The sequence below is a fragment of the Oncorhynchus clarkii genome, chromosome 12, assembly GCF_045791955.1.
Source record: "Oncorhynchus clarkii lewisi isolate Uvic-CL-2024 chromosome 12, UVic_Ocla_1.0, whole genome shotgun sequence".
In the NCBI taxonomy this organism is placed as follows: Eukaryota; Metazoa; Chordata; class Actinopteri; order Salmoniformes; family Salmonidae; genus Oncorhynchus; species Oncorhynchus clarkii.
In genome coordinates, this window is record NC_092158.1 from 101,852,278 (window position 1) to 101,874,829 (window position 22,552).

A 22,552-nucleotide genomic window follows, 5' to 3' on the forward strand; every position below is an offset into this window, starting at 1 on the left:
ATTGGTTGCATACACATGGAGGGCAGATGTCATTGGTTACATACATAGGGTTAGCAGATGTTATTGGTCACATACACATGGTTAGTAGATGTTATTGGTCACATGGTTAGCAGATGTTATTGGAAACATACACATGGTTAGCAGATGTTATTGGTCACATGGTTAGCATATGTTATTGGTCACATACACATGCTTAGTAGATGTTATTGGTCACATGGTTAGCAGATGTTATTGGAAACATACACATGGTTAGCAGATGTTATTGGTCACATGGTTAGCATATGTTATTGGTCACATAGACATGGTTAGCAGATGTTATTGGTCACATACACAGGGTTAGCAGATGTTATTGGTCACATACACAGGGTTTAGCAGATGTTATTGGTCACATACACATGGTTAGCAGATGTTATTGGTCACATACACATGATTAGCAGATGTTATTGGTTACATACACATGGTTAGCAGATGTTATTGGTCACATACACATGGTTAGCAGATGTTATTGGTCACATACACATGGTTAGCAGATGTTATTGGTCACATACACATGGTTAGCAGATGTTATTGTTTACATGGTTAGCCGATGTTATTGGTCATGTACACATGGTTAGCAGATGTTATTGGTCGCATACACATTTAGCAGATGTTATTGGTCACATAGACATGGTTAGCAGATGTTATTGGTCGCACACACAGGGTTAGATGTTATTGGTCACATACACAGGGTTTAGCAGATGTTATTGGTCTCATAGACATGGTTAGCAGATGTTATTGGTCACATGGTTAGCAGATGTTATTGGTCACATGCACAGGGTTAGATGTTATTGGTCACATGGTTAGCAGATGTTATTGGTCACATACACATGGTTAGCAGATGTTATTGGTTACATACACATGGTTAGCAGATGTTATTGGTTACATACACATGGTTAGCAGATGTTATTGGTCACATACACATGGTTAGCAGATGTTATTGGTCACATACACATGGTTAGCAGATGTTATTGTTCACATGGTTAGCCGATGTTATTGGTCATGTACACATGGTTAGCAGATGTTATTGGTCACATACACATTTAGCAGATGTTATTGGTCACATACACAGGGTTAGCAGATGTTATTGGTCTCATAGACATGGTTAGCAGATGTTATTGGTCACATGGTTAGCAGATGTTATTGGTCACATACACATGGTTAGCAGATGTTATTGGTTACATACACATGGTTAGCAGATGTTATTGGTTACATACACATGGTTAGCAGATGTTATTGGTCACATACACATGGTTTGCAGATGTTATTGGTCACATGGTTAGCAGATGTTATTGGTTACATACACATTTAGCAGATGTTATTGGTCACATGGTTAGCAGATGTTATTGGTTACATACACAGGGTTAGCAGATGTTATTGGTCACATACACAGGGTTAGCAGATGTTATTGGTCGCACACACAGGGTTAGATGTTATTGGTCACATACACAGGGTTTAGCAGATGTTATTGGTCTCATAGACATGGTTAGCAGATGTTATTGGTCACATGGTTAGCAGATGTTATTGGTCACATACACATGGTTAGCAGATGTTATTGGTTACATACACATGGTTAGCAGATGTTATTGGTTACATACACATGGTTAGCAGATGTTATTGGTCACATACACATGGTTTGCAGATGTTATTGGTCACATGGTTAGCAGATGTTATTGGTTACATACACATTTAGCAGATGTTATTGGTCACATGGTTAGCAGATGTTATTGGTTACATACACAGGGTTAGCAGATGTTATTGGTCACATGGTTAGCAGATGTTATTGGTTACATACACATTTAGCAGATGTTATTGGTCACATAGACAGGGTTAGATGCTATTGGTCACATAGACATGGTTAGCAGATTATATTGGTCACATACTCAGGGTTAGCAGATGTTATTGGTCACATACACAGGGTTAGCAGATGTTATTGGTCGCACACACAGGGTTAGATGTTATTGGTTACATACACATGGTTAGCAGATGTTATTGGTTACATACACATGGTTAGCAGATGTTATTGGTCACATACACATGGTTTGCAGATGTTATTGGTCACATGGTTAGCAGATGTTATTGGTTACATACACATTTAGCAGATGTTATTGGTCACATGGTTAGCAGATGTTATTGGTTACATACACAGGGTTAGCAGATGTTATTGGTCACATGGTTAGCAGATGTTATTGGTTACATACACATTTAGCAGATGTTATTGGTCACATAGACAGGGTTAGATGCTATTGGTCACATAGACATGGTTAGCAGATTATATTGGTCACATACTCAGGGTTAGCAGATTATATTGGTCACATACTCAGGGTTAGCAGATGTTATTGGTCACATACACAGGGTTAGCAGATGTTATTGGTCGCACACACAGGGTTAGATGTTATTGGTTACATACACATGGTTAGCAGATGTTATTGGTTACATACACATGGTTAGCAGATGTTATTGGTCACATACACATGGTTTGCAGATGTTATTGGTCACATGGTTAGCAGATGTTATTGGTTACATACACATTTAGCAGATGTTATTGGTCACATGGTTAGCAGATGTTATTGGTTACATACACAGGGTTAGCAGATGTTATTGGTCACATGGTTAGCAGATGTTATTGGTTACATACACATTTAGCAGATGTTATTGGTCACATAGACAGGGTTAGATGCTATTGGTCACATAGACATGGTTAGCAGATTATATTGGTCACATACTCAGGGTTAGCAGATTATATTGGTCACATACTCAGGGTTAGCAGATGTTATTGGTCACATACACAGGGTTAGCAGATGTTATTGGTCGCACACACAGGGTTAGATGTTATTGGTCACATACACATGGTTAGCAGATGTTATTGGTTACATACACATGGTTAGCAGATGTTATTGGTCACATACACATGGTTTGCAGATGTTATTGGTCACATGGTTAGCAGATGTTATTGGTTACATACACATTTAGCAGATGTTATTGGTCACATGGTTAGCAGATGTTATTGGTTACATACACAGGGTTAGCAGATGTTATTGGTCACATGGTTAGCAGATGTTATTGGTTACATACACATTTAGCAGATGTTATTGGTCACATAGACAGGGTTAGATGCTATTGGTCACATACACATGGTTAGCAGATGTTTTTTTTTTTTTTTTTTTTTTTTTTTTTTTCACCTTTATTTAACCAGGTAGGCTAGTTGAGAACACCTTTATTTAACCAGGTAGGCTAGTTGAGAACACCTTTATTTAACCAGGTAGGCTAGTTGAGAACACCTTTATTTAACCAGGTAGGCTAGTTGAGAACACCTTTATTTAACCAGGTAGGCTAGTTGAGAACACCTTTATTTAACCAGGTAGGCTAGTTGAGAACACCTTTATTTAACCAGGTAGGCTAGTTGAGAACACCTTTATTTAACCAGGTAGGCTAGTTGAGAACACCTTTATTTAACCAGGTAGGCTAGTTGAGAACACCTTTATTTAACCAGGTAGGCTAGTTGAGAACACCTTTATTTAACCAGGTAGGCTAGTTGAGAACACCTTTATTTAACCAGGTAGGCTAGTTGAGAACACCTTTATTTAACCAGGTAGGCTAGTTGAGAACACCTTTATTTAACCAGGTAGGCTAGTTGAGAACACCTTTATTTAACCAGGTAGGCTAGTTGAGAACACCTTTATTTAACCAGGTAGGCTAGTTGAGAACACCTTTATTTAACCAGGTAGGCTAGTTGAGAACACCTTTATTTAACCAGGTAGGCTAGTTGAGAACACCTTTATTTAACCAGGTAGGCTAGTTGAGAACACCTTTATTTAACCAGGTAGGCTAGTTGAGAACACCTTTATTTAACCAGGTAGGCTAGTTGAGAACACCTTTATTTAACCAGGTAGGCTAGTTGAGAACAAGTTCTCATTTGCAACTGCGACCTGGCCAAGATAAGGCATAGCAGTGTGAACAGACAACACAGAGTTACACATGGAGTAAACAATTAACAAGTCAATAACACAGTAGAAAAAAGGGGAGTCTATATATACATTGTGTGCAAAAGGCATGAGAAGGTAGGCAAATAATTACAATTATGCAGATTAACACTGGAGTGATAAATGATCAGATGGTTATGTAAAGGTAGAGATAGAGATATTGGTGTGCAAAAGAGCAGAAAAATAAATAAATAAAAACAGTATGGGGATGAGGTAGGTGAAAATGGGTGGGCTATTTACCAATAGACTATGTACAGCTGCAGCGATCGGTTAGCTGCTCAGATAGCAGATGTTTGAAGTTGGTGAGGGAGATAAAAGTCTCCAACTTCAGCGATTTTTGCAATTCGTTCCAATCACAGGCAGCAGAGAACTGTAACGAAAGGCGGCCAAATGAGGTGTTGGCTTTAGGGATGATCAGTGAGATACACCTGCTGGAGCGCGTGCTACGGATGGGTGTTGCCATCGTAACCAGTGAACTGAGATAAGGCGGAGCTTTACCTAGCATGGACTTGTAGATGACCTGGAGCCAGTGGGTCTGGCGACGAATATGTAGCGAGGGCCAGCCGACTAGAGCATACAAGTCGCAGTGGTGGGTGGTATGAGGTGCTTTAGTGACAAAACGGATGGCACTGTGATAAACTGCATCCAGTTTGCTGAGTAGAGTGTTGGAAGCAATTTTGTAGATGACATCGCCGAAGTCGAGGATCGGTAGGATAGTCAGTTTTACTAGGGTAAGTTTGGCGGCGTGAGTGAAGGAGGCTTTGTTGCGGAATAGAAAGCCGACTCTTGATTTGATTTTCGATTGGAGATGTTTGATATGGGTCTGGAAGGAGAGTTTAGAGTCTAGCCAGACACCTAGGTACTTATAGATGTCCACATATTCAAGGTCGGAACCATCCAGGGTGGTGATGCTGGTCAGGCGTGCGGGTGCAGGCAGCGAACGGTTGAAAAGCATGCATTTGGTTTTACTAGCGTTTAAGAGCAGTTGGAGGCCACGGAAGGAGTGCTGTATGGCATTGAAGCTCGTTTGGAGGTTAGATAGCACAGTGTCCAAGGACGGGCCGGAAGTATATAGAATGGTGTCGTCTGCGTAGAGGTGGATCAGGGAATCGCCCGCAGCATGAGAAACATCATTGATATATACAGAGAAAAGAGTCGGCCCGAGAATTGAACCCTGTGGCACCCCCATAGAGACTGCCAGAGGACCGGACAGCATGCCCTCCGATTTGACACACTGAACTCTGTCTGCAAAGTAATTGGTGAACCAGGCAAGGCAGTCATCCGAAAAACCGAGGCTACTGAGTCTGCCGATAAGAATACGGTGATTGACAGAGTCGAAAGCCTTGGCAAGGTCTATGAAGACGGCTGCACAGTACTGTCTTTTATCGATGGCGGTTATGATATCGTTTAGTACCTTGAGCGTGGCTGAGGTACACCCGTGACCGGCTCGGAAACCAGATTGCACAGCGGAGAAGGTACGGTGGGATTCAAGATGGTCAGTGATCTGTTTGTTGACTTGGCTTTCGAAGACCTTAGATAGGCAGGGCAGGATGGATATTGGTCTGTAACAGTTTGGGTCCAGGGTGTCGCCCCCTTTGAAGAGGGGGATGACTGCGGCAGCTTTCCAATCCTTGGGGATCTCAGACGATATGAAAGAGAGGTTGAACAGGCTGGTAATAGGGGTTGCGACAATGGCGGCGGATAGTTTCAGGAATAGAGGGTCCAGATTGTCAAGCCCAGCTGATTTGTACGGGTCCAGGTTTTGCAGCTCTTTCAGAACATCTGCTATCTGGATTTGGGTAAAGGAGAACCTGGAGAGGCTTGGGCGAGTAGCTGCGGGGGGGGGGAGCTGTTGGACGAGGTTGGAGTAGCCAGGCGGAAGGCATGGCCAGCCGTTGAGAAATGCTTGTTGAAGTTTTCGATAATCATGGATTTATCGGTGGTGACCGTGTTACCTAGCCTCAGTGGGCAGCTGGGAGGAGGTGCTCTTGTTCTCCATGGACTTCACAGTGTCCCAGAACTTTTTGGAGTTGGAGCTACAAGATGCAAACTTCTGCCTGAAGAAGTTGGCTTTAGCTTTCCTGACTGACTGTGTGTATTGGTTCCTGACTTCCCTGAACAGTTGCATATCATAACATATCATATATGTTATTGGTCACATAGACATGGTTAGCAGATGTTATTGGTCACATACACATGGTTAGCAGATGTTATTGGTCACATTCACAGGGTTTAGCAGATGTTATTGGTCACATACACATGGTTAGCAGATGTTATTGGTCACATGGTTAGCAGATGTTATTGGTCACATGGTTAGCAGATGTTATTGGTCACATACACATTGTTAGCAGATGTTATTGGTCACATAGACATGGTTAGCAGATGTTATTGGTCACATAAACAGGGTTAGCAGATGTTATTGGTCACATACACAGGGTTTAGCAGATGTTATTGGACACATACACATGGTTAGCAGATGTTATTGGTCACATTCACAGGGTTTAGCAGATGTTATTGGTCACATACACATGGTTAGCAGATGTTATTGGTCACATGGTTAGCAGATGTTATTGGTCACATACACATTGTTAGCAGATGTTATTGGTCACATAGACATGGTTAGCAGATGTTATTGGTCACATAAACAGGGTTAGCAGATGTTATTGGTCACATACACAGGGTTTAGCAGATGTTATTGGTCACATACACATGGTTAGCAGATGTTATTGGTCACATTCACAGGGTTTAGCAGATGTTATTGGTCACATACACATGGTTAGCAGATGTTATTGGTCACATGGTTAGCAGATGTTATTGGTCACATACACATTGTTAGCAGATGTTATTGGTCACATAGACATGGTTAGCAGATGTTATTGGTCACATAAACAGGGTTAGCAGATGTTATTGGTCACATACACAGGGTTTAGCAGATGTTATTGGTCACATACACATGGTTAGCAGATGTTATTGGTCACATGGTTAGCAGATGTTATTGGTCACATACACAGGGTTAGATGTTATTGGTCACAGGGTTAGCAGATGTTATTGGTTACATACCCATGGTTAGCAGATGTTATTGGTCACATGCACATGGTTAGCAGATGTTATTGGTCACATGCACATGGTTAGCAGATGTTATTGGTCACATACACATGGTTAGCAGATCTTATTGTTCACATGGTTAGCAGATGTTATTGGTCATGTACACATGGTTAGCAGATGTTATTGGTTACATACACATGGTTAGCAGATGTTATTGGTCACATACACATGGTTAACATATGTTATTGGTCACATACACATTTAGCAGATGTTATTGGTCACATAGACATGGTTAGCAGACGTTATTGGTTACATACACATGGTTAGCAGACGTTATTGGTCACATACGCATGGTTAGCAGATGTTATTGGTCACATGCACATGGTTAGCAGATGTTATTGGTCACATACACATGGTTAGCAGATGTTATTGTTCACATGGTTAGCAGATGTTATTGGTCACATACACAGGGTTAGCAGATGTTATTGGATGCATACACATGGAGGGCAGATGTTATTGGTTACATACATAGGGTTAGCAGATGTTATTGGTCACATACACATGGTTAGCAGATGTTATTGGTCACATACACATGGTTAGCAGATGTTATTGGTTACATACACATGGTTAGCAGATGTTATTGGTCACATACACATGGTTAGCAGATGTTATTGGTCACATACACATGGTTAGCAGATGTTATTGTTCACATGGTTAGCCGATGTTATTGGTCATGTACACATGGTTAGCAGATGTTATTGGTCACATACACATTTAGCAGATGTTATTGGTCACATACACAGGGTTAGCAGATGTTATTGGTCTCATAGACATGGTTAGCAGATGTTATTGGTCACATGGTTAGCAGATGTTATTGGTCACATACACAGGGTTAGATGTTATTGGTCACATACACAGGGTTTAGCAGATGTTATTGGTCTCATAGACATGGTTAGCAGATGTTATTGGTCACATGGTTAGCAGATGTTATTGGTCACATACACAGGGTTAGATGTTATTGGTCACATGGTTAGCAGATGTTATTGGTCACATACACATGGTTAGCAGATGTTATTGGTTACATACACATGGTTAGCAGATGTTATTGGTTACATACACATGGTTAGCAGATGTTATTGGTCACATACACATGGTTTGCAGATGTTATTGGTCACATGGTTAGCAGATGTTATTGGTTACATACACATTTAGCAGATGTTATTGGTCACATGGTTAGCAGATGTTATTGGTTACATACACAGGGTTAGCAGATGTTATTGGTCACATGGTTAGCAGATGTTATTGGTTACATACACATTTAGCAGATGTTATTGGTCACATAGACAGGGTTAGATGTTATTGGTCACATAGACATGGTTAGCAGATATTATTGGTCACATACGCAGGGTTAGCAGATGTTATTGGTCAAATACACAGGGTTAGCAGATGTTATTGGTCGCACACACAGGGTTAGATTTTATTGCTCACATACACAGTGTTTTTGCAGATGTTATTGGTCACATAGACATGGTTAGCAGATGTTATTGGTCACATTCACAGGGTTTAGCAGATGTTATTGGTCACATACACATGGTTAGCAGATGTTATTGGTCACATGGTTAGCAGATGTAATTGGTCACATGGTTAGCAGATGTTATTGGTCACATACACATTGTTGGCAGATGTTATTGGTCACATAGACATGGTTAGCAGATGTTATTGGTCACATAAACAGGGTTAGCAGATGTTATTGGTCACATAAACAGGGTTAGCAGATGTTATTGGTCACATACACAGGGTTTAGCAGATGTCATTGGCAGGGTGGCCTAGTGGTTAGAGCGTTGGACTAGTAACCGGAAGGTTGCGAGTTCAAACCCCCGAGCTGACAAGGTACAAATCTGTCGTTCTGCCCCTGAACAGGCAGTTAACCCACTGTTCCCAGGCCGTCATTGAAAATAAGAATTTGTTCTTAACTGACTTGCCTGGTTAAATAAAGGTAAAATAAAAATAAATAAACATACACATGGTTAGCAGATGTTATTGGTCACATTCACAGGGTTTAGCAGATGTTATTGTTCACATACACATGGTTAGCAGATGTTATTGGTCACATGGTTAGCAGATGTTATTGGTCACATACACATTGTTAGCAGATGTTATTGGTCACATAGACATGGTTAGCAGATGTTATTGGTCACATAAACAGGGTAAGCAGATGTTATTGGTCACATACACAGGGTTTAGCAGATGTTATTGGTCACATACACATGGTTAGCAGATGTTATTGGTCACATACACAGGGTTAGATGTTATTGGTCACATGCACATGGTTAGCAGATGTTATTGGTCACATACACATGGTTAGCAGATCTTATTGGTCACATACACATGGTTAGCAGATGTTATTGGTCACATACACATGGTTAGCAGATGTTATTGGTCATGTACACATGGTTAGCAGATGTTATTGGTTACATACACATGGACATGGTTAGCAGATGTTATTGGTCACATGGTTAGCAGATGTTATTGGTCACATACACATGGTTAGCAGATGTTATTGGTCACATACACATGGTTAGCAGATGTTATTGGTCACATACACATGGTTAGCAGATATCATTGGTCACATCCACATGGTTAGCAGTTGTTATGGGTCACATGGTTAGCAGATGTTATTGGTTACATACACAGGGTTAGCAGATGTTATTGGTTACATACACATGGTTAGCAGATGTTATTTGTCACATACACATGGTTAGCAGATGTTATTGGTCACATACACATGGTTTGCAGATGTTATTGGTCACATACACAGGGTTAGCAGATATTATTGGTCACATAGACATGGTTAGCAGATGTTATTGGTCACATACACAGGGTTAGCAGATGTTATTGGTCACATACACAGGGTTTAGCAGATGTTATTGGTCACATACACATGGTTAGCAGATGTTATTGGTCACATGGTTAGAAGATGTTATTGGTCACATGGTTAGCAGATGTTATTGGTCACGTACACAGGGTTAGCAGATGTTATTGGTCACATACACATTGTTAGCAGATGTTATTGGTCACATAGACATGGTTAGCAGATGTTATTGGTCACATACACAGGGTTAGCAGATGTTATTGGTCAGATACACATGGTTAGCAGATGTTATTGGTCACATGGTTAGCAGATGTTATTGGTTATAGACACAGGGTTAGCAGATGTTATTGGTCACATGGTTAGCAGATGTTATTGGTTATATACACATGGTTAGCAGATGTTATTGGTCACATACACAGGGTTTAGCAGATGTTATTGGTCACATACACATGGTTAGCAGATGTTATTGGTCACATGGTTAGCAGATGTTATTGGTCACATACACAGGGTTAGCAGATGTTATTGGTCGCACACACAGGGTTAGATGTTATTGGTCACATAGACATGGTTAGCAGATGTTATTCGTCACATACACAGGGTTTAGCAGATGTTATTGGTCACATACACATGGTTAGCAGATGTTATTGGTCACATGGTTAGCAGATGTTATTGGTCACGTACACAGGGTTAGCAGATGTTATTGGTCACATACACATTGTTAGCAGATGTTATTGGTCACAGACATGGTTAGCAGATGTTATTGGTCACATACACAGGGTTAGCAGATGTTATTGGTCAGATACACATGGTTAGCAGATGTTATTGGTCACATGGTTAGCAGATGTTATTGGTTATAGACACAGGGTTAGCAGATGTTATTGGTCACATGGTTAGCAGATGTTATTGGTTATATACACATGGTTAGCAGATGTTATTGGTCACATACACAGGGTTTAGCAGATGTTATTGGTCACATACACATGGTTAGCAGATGTTATTGGTCACATGGTTAGCAGATGTTATTGGTCACATACACAGGGTTAGCAGATGTTATTGGTCGCACACACAGGGTTAGATGTTATTGGTCACATAGACATGGTTAGCAGATGTTATTCGTCACATACACATGGTTTAGCAGATGTTATTGGTCACATACACATGGTTAGCAGATGTTATTGGTCACATGGTTAGCAGATGTTATTGGTCACGTACACAGGGTTAGCAGATGTTATTGGTCACATACACATTGTTAGCAGATGTTATTGGTCACAGACATGGTTAGCAGATGTTATTGGTCACATACACAGGGTTAGCAGATGTTATTGGTCACATACACAGGGTTTAGCAGATGTTATTCGTCACATACACATGGTTAGCAGATGTTATTGGTCACATGGTTAGCAGATGTTATTGGTCACATACACAGGGTTAGATGTTATTGGTCGCATGGTTAGCAGATGTTATTGATTACATACACAGGGTTAGCAGATGTTATTGGTTACATACACATGGTTAGCAGGTGTTATTGGTCACATACTCATGGTTAGCAGATGTTATTGGTCACAAACACAGGGTTAGCAGATGATATTGGTCACACACACATGGTTAGCAATGTTAGTGGTCACACACACACATGGTTAGCAATGTTATTGGTCACATACACAGGGTTAGCAGATGTTATTGGTCACACACACAGGGTTTAGCAGATGTTATTGGTCACATGCACATGGTTAGCAGATGTTATTGGTCACATACACATGGTTAGCAGATGTTATTCGTCACATACACATGGTTAGCAGATGTTATTGGTCACATGGTTAGCAGACGTTATTGATTACATACACAGGGTTATCAGATGTTATTGGTTACATACACATGGTTAGCAGATGTTATTGGTTACATACACATGGTTAGCAGATGTTATTGGTCACATACACATGGTTAGCAGATGTTATTGGTCACAAACACAGGGTTAGCAATGTTAGTGGTCACACACACACATGGTTAGCAATGTTATTGGTCACATACACAGGGTTAGCAGATGTTATTGGTCACACACACATGGTTAGCAGAAGTTCTTGGTGACATACACAGGGTTAGCAGATGTTATTGGTCACACACACATGGTTAGCAGATGTTATTGGTCACATGCACATGGTTAGCAGATGTTATTGGTTACATGCACATGGTTAGCAGATGTTATTGGTTACACACACATGGTTAGCAGATGTTATTGGTCACATGCACAGGGTTAGCAGATGTTATTGGTTACATGCACATGGTTAGCAGATGTTATTTACAATAACAGCCATGGAACAGTGGGTTGAATGCCTTCTTCAGGGGCAGATTTTTTACCTTGTCAGCTCACGGATCCCATCAAGCAATCATTCAGTTACTGTTTACATGTGGCTCAGGAACCACTGACTCACTGCATTATTCTATAGTATTATCAAGACACCTGCTCTTAACTCTAAACTACTTAGGACAGCTCACAAGGTGTCCTAAATATCTGCCGACTAGGTGGGACTAGAGGCTTCATGCATAGCTTTAATTTATACCCATAAGTGTCAAATGTCTTTATTCTCAGCACTTATATGACCACTTTTCTACTCTGAGACACTTTGGCGATATGGTCCCAGATCTCAACATATTGTTACAAAAAAACATAGAATGTTTGTTTAAAATGAATATTACTAATGTAACCCACTGTAAAGACTGGGTTTAGTTGATTGTGTTGCACTGGTCATGTCCCCGTACGGAACTGTCCTCATCCCCGTACAGAACTGTCTGCGTCCCCGTACAGAACTGTCTGCGTCCCCGTACAGAACCGTCCATGTCCCCGTACAGAACTGTCCCCGTCCCCGTACAGAACTGTCCTCGTCCACGTACAGAACCGTCCGTGTCCCCGTATAGAACTGTCCTCATCCCCGTACAGAACTGTCCGTGTCCCCGTACAGAACTGTCCTCTGAAACCGTCCGTGTCCCCGTACAGAACCGTCCGTGTCCCCGTACAGAACCGTCCGCGTCCACGTTGTTGGGAATAACGACGGAGTTTGTTACAGTGTTGAGACGCCGAAGTTTATTGTTCAATTTGCTTTTTTCTTTACGGTCAGGGACAGTGTGAGTGTAGCCAGATCCTTTTCATTCTCTATCCTTGTTTCATTTTGTGTTTCACCGGATTCGTCATCATCATCGAGACGAGGGACAGAACGACCTGCTAATTAACCAAGCTATTCGGTACAACTCGGTAAGCTAGCTAGCTACTCTACCAGCAGCATCCTAGTTATCCTAGCTATTCGGTACAGCTCGGTAAGCTAGCTAGCTACTCTACCAGCAGCATCCTAGTTATCCTAGCTATTCGGTACAGCTCGGTAAGCTAGCTAGCTACTCTACCAGCAGCATCCTAGTTATCCTAGCTAGTTGGTACAGCTCGGTAAGCTAGCTAGCTACTCTACCAGCAGCATCCTAGTTTCCATAGCTACCACTACATCATCACCGGCTGCCTGCATTTCTTGTGGACCGATGGAGCTCCCCGGTTGTTTCTTCCACTTGTTAAATCCAGGTGAGGCTTCTCCCTGTCTCGTTAACAGATGCTGGCTACCTCTGTCCGGTTCTCCTCTCTTCACTAGATGGACGGAAACTTTAGTGTTTAACCCCTCTGTGTCCAAGGACCGAACTTTTGAATATTATTTTCAGGACGCCTCAATAGCAGGTATTGAACCCCGGGTAAATAATCACTAGTCAGAACCTCAACCTCAGTATACATTCATTATAAAAATCATCTTAATATCTGATATTGTGAGTAAACAACCTCGAGAGTGCGTCTTCCAGCCCTCCAATAAATTACATCATTCAACCCTCCCGGTTAGTAAATTTACCTCAACATGCCCCGGAGAAGGCAGAGTAACGACACCAGCCTTTTAGCGGGGCTGACAGACTGACTACAACGCTCGCGTCGCTAAATTAATTTTGTTATTAAAAATGACACACTGCTCGCGCGCCAATGAGCGTCTGGAAGTCAGTTCTATTTGTGACGCAGTTCGCGCTGCATCTCCTCATTGGTTTATAGAAGCAGGTACCCACGTGCCATCTCCTCATTGGTTTATAGAAGCAGGTACCCACGTGCCATCCCCTCATTTAGCAAGAAATATGTAAACATAACTTCTTTAAACAATAAATGCTCATTTACGAACATTTCTGAAAATGGATATATAGCATTTTGGAATGAAACTCTTCTTATGTTTCCCCATCTGAGCTCAGAGTAGATGAGAGATGTAATGTTTGTCCCTGTTGTGTTGAAGACCAATCAGGCAGGAGAGACCAGCCTCCCCTGTACCCAGCTGTGTGTCCATGAAGAGTGACAAGTCTATGGAACCTCCTATATTATTTAGAGAGGGAGACTTTTCTACTGAACAAAGGTAAGAGGAACTCATGGGTCATGGTCAGTGAATTAAACAACACTGTCTCTAGTCATTTCTCTCCCATTTTCCCATTTATTGTTGTTGTTTTCATAATCCATAGGCTAATCCTTTTTCAATTTTCATAGTCCTAAAACAATATTAAACACAATATTCCCTGTGTGTGTGTGTGTGTGTCCTCCCTGGATGAGGAGATGTAATCTCATGTTTTGTCCACAGAAACCAACAGGAGAGATCAGAGTCAGAGATTCTCAGTGGTCAGTCTTCCCAGAGTCATCAAACAGACCTGGCCTCCATATTCAGTGTATGTGGTCCTGTTATGTACATTGTTTTTGTTTACCTCAAGTAAAGTTGATCTGTCAAACATGCATTAATGTGTTGATGAGAAAGCATTTCATCTCTTGCTTAACTTATTTACTTTATTTATTTCAGATGCTTGAAGAGAAAATTATGACATTTGTGAAGAACGAGCTGAAGATGTTCAAGAGGATTCTTAGTCCAGAACCCCCAGAAGGCTTTGAGAGTAAGAAGCAGGATAAGGAAGTGGTGGATGCTGAAGATGAGAAGCAGGAGAGCAGTGCCAGAGAGGGGGCTCTGAAGATCACACTGCACGTCCTGAGGAAAATGAACCAGAAGGAGCTTGCTGACACACTGGAGAAATGTAAGATCTGTCTGCCTCATGATGAATGCTGTTTTATAACATTTAAAAGCTGTAGCTAAAGTACAATTAAAATAGCTGTGTAACTCAATGATATTGTAGCAGCCTTAAAACAACACCTAGTGACCCCATCAAGTAGCAACAGGGATGTGTTGTGTTGATTAATTTAGAGAGAGAGAGACAACATTAATATCAATAATACCAATATTAAAACAATAAGTCACACATTATGAAAACATTTACACATTTATACATTCAGTTAAGAGAATATATTTTTATAATGTAAAACTTTATAACAGTCCTACAATACTGTAGGCATTAAAACAGACGTAATATTAACATCCTCTGTGTTATTTCTAGATTCAGATGAGCTTGCTGTGATTTGCCAACGTGAACTCAAATCTAATCTAAAGAAGAAGTTTCAATGTATATTTGAGGGGATCGCTAAACAAGGAAACCCAACACTTCTCAATAAGATCTACACAGAGCTCTACATCACAGAGGGTGGAACAGGAGAGGTCAATAATGAACATGAGCTGAGACAGATTGAGACAACAACCAGGAAACAAGCAAGACTAGAGACTGCAATCAAATGTAACGACATCTTCAAACCCTTAACTCGACAAGACAAACTTATCAGAACTGTGCTGACAAAGGGAGTCGCTGGCATTGGAAAAACAGTCTCTGTGCAGAAGTTCATTCTGGACTGGGCAGAAGGAAAAGCAAATCAGGATGTCCAATTTGTATTTTCATTCCCTTTTCGGGAGCTGAATTTGATGAAAGGGGAAAAACAAACTTTCATTGAACTTCTCAATCACTTCTCAATGGAAACCAAACAATCAAGAATCTCCAACTACGACAAGTACAAAGTTCTGTTAATCTTTGATGGTCTGGATGAGTGCCGACTGCCCCTAGACTTCCAGAAGAACAAGATCTGTTGTGACGTCACAGAGTCAACCTCAGTGGATGTTCTGCTGACAAATCTCTTCAAGGGAAATCTGCTTCCCTCTGCTCTCCTCTGGATAACTACCCGACCTGCAGCAGCCAATAAGATCCCTTCAGGGTGTGTTGACCAGGTGACAGAGGTACGAGGGTTCAATGACCCACAGAAGGAGGAGTACTTCAGGAAGAGATTCAGTGATGAGGACCTGGCCAGTAGAATCATCTCACACATAAAGACATCAAGGAGCCTCCACATCATGTGCCACATTCCAGTCTTCTGTTGGATTTCTGCAACAGTCCTTGAACACATGTTGAAACATGAGATAGAAGAGATGCCCAAGACTCTGACTGAGATGTACACACACCTTGTGGTGTTTCATACCAAACAGAAGAATGAAAAGTATATTGGGAAAGAAGAGACAGGTCCACACTGGAATAAAGAGAGCATTCTGTCACTGGGAAAACTGGCTTTTCAACAGCTTGTGAATGGCAATCTGATTTTCTATGAAGAAGACCTGAAAGAGGCTGGCATTGATGTCAATGAAGCCTCAGTGTCCTCAGGATTGTGCACACAGCTCTTTAAAGAGGAATGTGGGCTGTACCAGGACAAGGTGTACTGCTTTGTTCATCTGACTATTCAGGAGTTTCTGGCTGCTGTATATGTGTTCCTCTCATTCATCAACAACAATGAGAATCTAATGGACAAACTACAAACAAAGTCCAGTATATTTTCTTCGCTGTTCAGAGACAAGCCTGATGTTACTTTCTATAAGAGTGCTGTGGATAAAGCCTTACAAAGTGAGACGGGAAACCTGGACCTTTTCCTCCGCTTCCTTCTGGGCCTCTCACTGGAGTCCAATCAGAAGCACTTACAAGGTCTACTGACAAAGACAAGAAGCATCTCAAAGACCCATGAAAAAACAGTCAATTACATCAAGGAGAAGATCAGGGAGAATCCCTCTCCAGAGAGGTGCATCAATCTGTTCCACTGTCTGAATGAACTGAATGACCATTCTCTAGTGGAGGAGATCCAAAGCTACCTGAGATCAGGAAGTCTCTCAAAACCCAACCTGTCACCTGCACAGTGGTCAGCTCTGGTCTTTGTGTTGCTGACCTCAGAAAAGGAGCTGGATGTGTTTGACCTAAAGAAATACTCCAGATCAGAGGAAGGTCTTCTGAGGCTGCTGCCAGTGGTCAAAGCCTCCAGAGCTGCTCTGTGAGTAAATAAAATGACATTTAAGAACTAATCATCAGGAAGAAATATTCAGTTTGGAGAAAAATATGTGGTATAATATGTTTTTAATATTATATTGGGAGAATAAACCAAAAACATATTGAATAAATTCATTGATGTTGACATTAGTATAACATTATGACCATACAATTCTAGGAGACGGAAGATTCATCTATATGTTGTTTGAGAGAATAAACCAAATACATCTGCCTTTGTCCCTCTACACTACTGGTGTTAAATTAACAGTGTGTTTGTGAAGTCATGATGATCTCTTTGTCAGGCTGTCAGGCTGTGGAGTCACAGAGGAAGGCTGTGCTTCTCTGGTCTCAGCTCTGAGGTCAAACCCCTCACACCTGAGAGAGCTGGATCTGAGTAACAATGACCTGCAGGATTCAGGAGTGAAGCTGCTCTCTGATGGACTGGGGAATCCCCACTGTAAACTGGAGACTCTGAGGTCAGTATTCCTGTAGTTGGTCAACAAGTGATAACTGTTCACCAGATCCACATGTGTTAACCAGACACACATAGTCCACACCATATGTGTTTGGACAGTGTTTGTTTACAGTGAGGTTTATAGTTATACATTATAGTTTTACATTTGATTGTGTTTTAGATAATATTTTTCCTAATAGAAACTAAATGGTGTATATATTAGTACATAGAATGTCACCTTTTATTTGAGAGGATTCATATAGTTTTATCATTTAGAAAAAACGTGAAACAGATATGTATTAAAATATCCTCAAATTAAAGGTGACATTATAAACTGTCACCTCATATGAAACATTTGATCTGAAATCCAAAATGTTGGAGTACAGAGACACATTTAAAATGTTAGCTTCACTGTCAATACAATCTAAATCTGATTCCTCACTGTCTAAATAGATATGGTGTGGACTGTATACTCAATACAATCTAAATCTGATTCCTCACTGTCTAAATAGATATGGTGTGGACTGTATACTCAATACAATCTAAATCTGATACCTCACTGTCTAAATAGATATGGTGTGGACTGTATACTCAATACAATCTAAATCTGATACCTCACTGTCTAAATAGATATGGTGTGGACTGTATACTCAATACAATCTAAATCTGATACCTCACTGTCTAAATAGATATGGTGTGGACTGTATACTCAATACAATCTAAATCTGATACCTCACTGTCTAAATAGATATGGTGTGGACTGTATACTCAATACAATCTATATCTGTGTCTACTATAATATTTGTACTATACATGTTTCTATAAACAAGCAATACTTGAATAATTTGTCATTCATTTATAAATAGATATGGCAGGTTTCAGGACACTGATATATCTGAATGTTTAAAAAATGTATAGTGCTTCTATTTTCACCACCAAAGAATAGCAGTGTGGTTTAAATATGATTTGACTCTTTGCAGGCTGTCAGGCTGTCTAGTCACAGAGGAAGGCTGTGCTTCTTTGGTCTCAGCTCTGAGGTCAACCCCCTCACACCTGAGAGAGCTGGACCTGAGCTACAATCACCCAGGAGACTCAGGAGTCAGACTGCTCTCTGCTGGACTGGAGGATCCACACTGCAGACTGGAGAAACTCAAGTATGTAGAGGGTTTATGTCAATGTTCATATCAGACATGTTTGACTTACCAGGCTGGTTAAGACAAACATTCTGACCACCACTTAGACAAAGGTATATGCTGACTGTGTGTGTGTGTGTGTGTGTGTGAGTTCAGGTGTATCCCTCAATGTCTGTCTGTTCTTCTGCTTACCGCTACAGTGTGGAACATGGTGGAGAGAACAGAATGAAACCTGGGCTTAGAAAATGTGAGTGTTGCCTGCTGTGAAGAATATGACTAAGAATAAGTCTTAATTCAAGTTAAGTCAAAGTCAAAGACCACCATCATTACTGACTTGGTCATATTAAATATCAGCTGTAGTTCTACAGAAGCAGAAATCAGGGACACCAACGTTTACAAAGAGTTACTTTGACAATGTGTGTGTGTGTGTGTGTGTGTGTGTGTGTGTGTAATTAATGTGAATAAGTGTGTTTTATATTACCATACAGTATAACATTTGATCATTCAACAAGTCTCAAGTTACCTTAACTTCTCCTTTTGATACCTAGAAACATCTACATTAAATGAATTAGTGAAAAGTGAGTTAACATTCTAATGTGAATGATGATGATTTCTAATATTGTGTCTGGTTTCATCCATCAGATGTCTGTGATCTCACACTGGACCTAAACACAGTAAACAGACGCCTCTCTCTGTCTGAGGGGAACAGAAAGGTGACATGGGGGGCAGAGAAGCAGCCGTATCCTGATCACCCAGAGAGATTTGAGGACTGTAGACAGGTGCTGTGTAGAGAGGGTCTGACTGGGCGCTGTTACTGGGAGGTAGAGAGGAGTGGGAGAAGGGCTGATATAGGAGTGACATATAAAGGAATCAGCAGGAGAGGAGGGGATAATGACTGTTGTTTTGGATACAATGACAAGTCCTGGAGTCTGTTCTGCTATGACAACAGTTACACTGCCAGGCACAATAATAACTCCACTACCATAGACGTCCCCTCCTCCAGCTCCCACAGAGTAGGAGTGTATCTGGACTGGCCAGCCGGCACTCTGTCCTTCTATAGAGCCTCCTCTGACACACTGACCCACCTGATCACATTCACCTCCACATTCACTGAGCCCCTCTATCCAGGGTTTTGGGTTCATGTTGACTCCTCAGTGTCCCTCTGTCAGTGACACACACACACACACTGGACAATCACACACACACACACACTGGGCAAACACACACACACACACACACACACACACACACACACACACACATACACACACACACACACACACACTGAACAAACATACACACACACACACACACACACACACTGGACAAACACACACACACACACACTGGACAAACACACACACACCTGCTGGACACACACACTAGATACACACACACACTGGACAAACACACACACACACTGGACAAACAAACACTGGACAAACACACACACCTGCTGGACACACACACTAGATACACACACACACTGGACACACACACACACACACACACACACACTGGACTCACAGACACACGCTGGACACACACACACACACTGGACGCACACACACACACACACTGGACGCACACACACACACTCACACTGGACACACACACACACTCACACTGGATACACACACACACACAAACTGGACACACACACACACATACACCTGCTGGACACACACACTGGACACACACACACACACACACACACACACACTGGACTCACAGACACACGCTGGACACACACACACACACAGGACGCACACACACACACACACACACACACTGGACGCACACACACACACACACACACTGGACGCACACACACACTCACACTGGACACACACACACACACACACACACACACACTGGACTCACAGACACACGCTGGACACACACACACACACTGGACGCAAACACACACACACACACTCACACTGGATACACACACACACCTGCTGGACACACACACTGGACACACACACACACACACACACTGGACTTACATACACACACTGGACACACACACACACACACTGGACAAACACACACACTGGACAAATACACACACACACAAACACAGTGGACACACACACTGGACACACACACACACATACACACACTGGACTCACAGACACACACACACACACACACACACACACACACATACACAGACACACACACACACACACACACACTGGACAAATACACACACACTAGACAAACACACACACAAACACAGTGGACACACACACACACTGGACACACACACAGACACACACTGGACTCACAGACACACACTGGACACACACACACACACACACACACACTGGACAAATACACACACACACTAGACAAACACACACACAAACACAGTGGACACACACACACACACTGGACACACACTGGACACAGACACTGGTCACACACACTCACACACACACACTGGTCACACACACTCTGGACACACACACACACTGGACTCACAGACGCACACTGGACACACACACACACACACACACACTGGACGCACACACACACACTCACACTGGACACACACACACACACACACGGACTCACAGACACACGCTGGACACACACACACAAACTGGACGCACACACACACACACACACTCACACTGGATACACACACACACCTGCTGGACACACACACTGGACACACACACACACACACACTGGACTTACAGACACACACTGGACACACACACACACACACACTGGACAAACACACACACTGGACAAATACACACACACACAAACACAGTGGACACACACACTGGACACACACACACACATACACACACTGGACTCACAGACACACACACACACACACATACACAGACACAGACACAGACACACACACACACACACACACACACTGGACAAATACACACACACTAGACAAACACACACACAAACACAGTGGACACACACACACACTGGACACACAGACACACACTGGACACACAGACACACACTGGACTCACAGACACACACTGGACACACACACACACACACACACACACACTGGACAAATACACACACACACTAGACAAACACACACACAAACACAGTGGACACACATACACGCTGGACTCACAGACACACACTGGACACACACTGGACACAGACACTGGTCACACACACTCACACACACACACTGGTCACACACACTCTGGACACACACACACACTGGACTCACAGACGCACACTGGACACACACACACACACACACACACACTGGACAAATACACACACACACACACAAACACAGTGGACACACACACACACACACACTGGACTCACAGACTCACACTGGACACACACACACACACACACACACACTGGACTCACAGACACACGCTGGACACACACACACACTAGATACACACACACACACACACACACACTAGATACACACACTGGACACACACACACACTGGACACACACACACACTGGACACACACACACTCTGGACACACACACACTGGACACACACACACTCTGGACACACACACTGGACACACACACACACTGGACACACACACACTCTGGACACACACACACATGCGCGTCTTTCTATAGTAGTGAGGACCTCTTACAACAACACTGTTAAAATACCAATGTAATCATGTGTTGTCTTTTATGTTGAAAAACTAACTAATTATACAATTATATATAATTATATTTGGACATACGCTCCATAGTTGTATAATTATATATGGACATACGCTCCATAGTTGTATAATTATATATGGACATACACTCCAT

General features: G+C 42.0%; 1 protein-coding gene across 1 annotated transcript; it reads left to right on the forward strand.

Moving 5' to 3' along the window:
* The first annotated feature begins 12,681 nt into the window (after window positions 1-12,681).
* Window positions 12,682-19,925, forward strand: LOC139422630 (NLR family CARD domain-containing protein 3-like). The gene is made up of 8 exons (XM_071173776.1): window positions 12,682-12,821; window positions 14,238-14,354; window positions 14,574-14,611; window positions 15,379-17,170; window positions 17,469-17,642; window positions 18,601-18,774; window positions 18,954-19,000; window positions 19,396-19,925. The coding sequence occupies exons 1-8, from the start codon at window positions 12,682-12,684 to the stop codon at window positions 19,923-19,925; spliced, it is 3,012 nt and encodes a 1,003-aa protein (XP_071029877.1).
* Window positions 19,926-22,552: the final 2,627 nt, after the last annotated feature.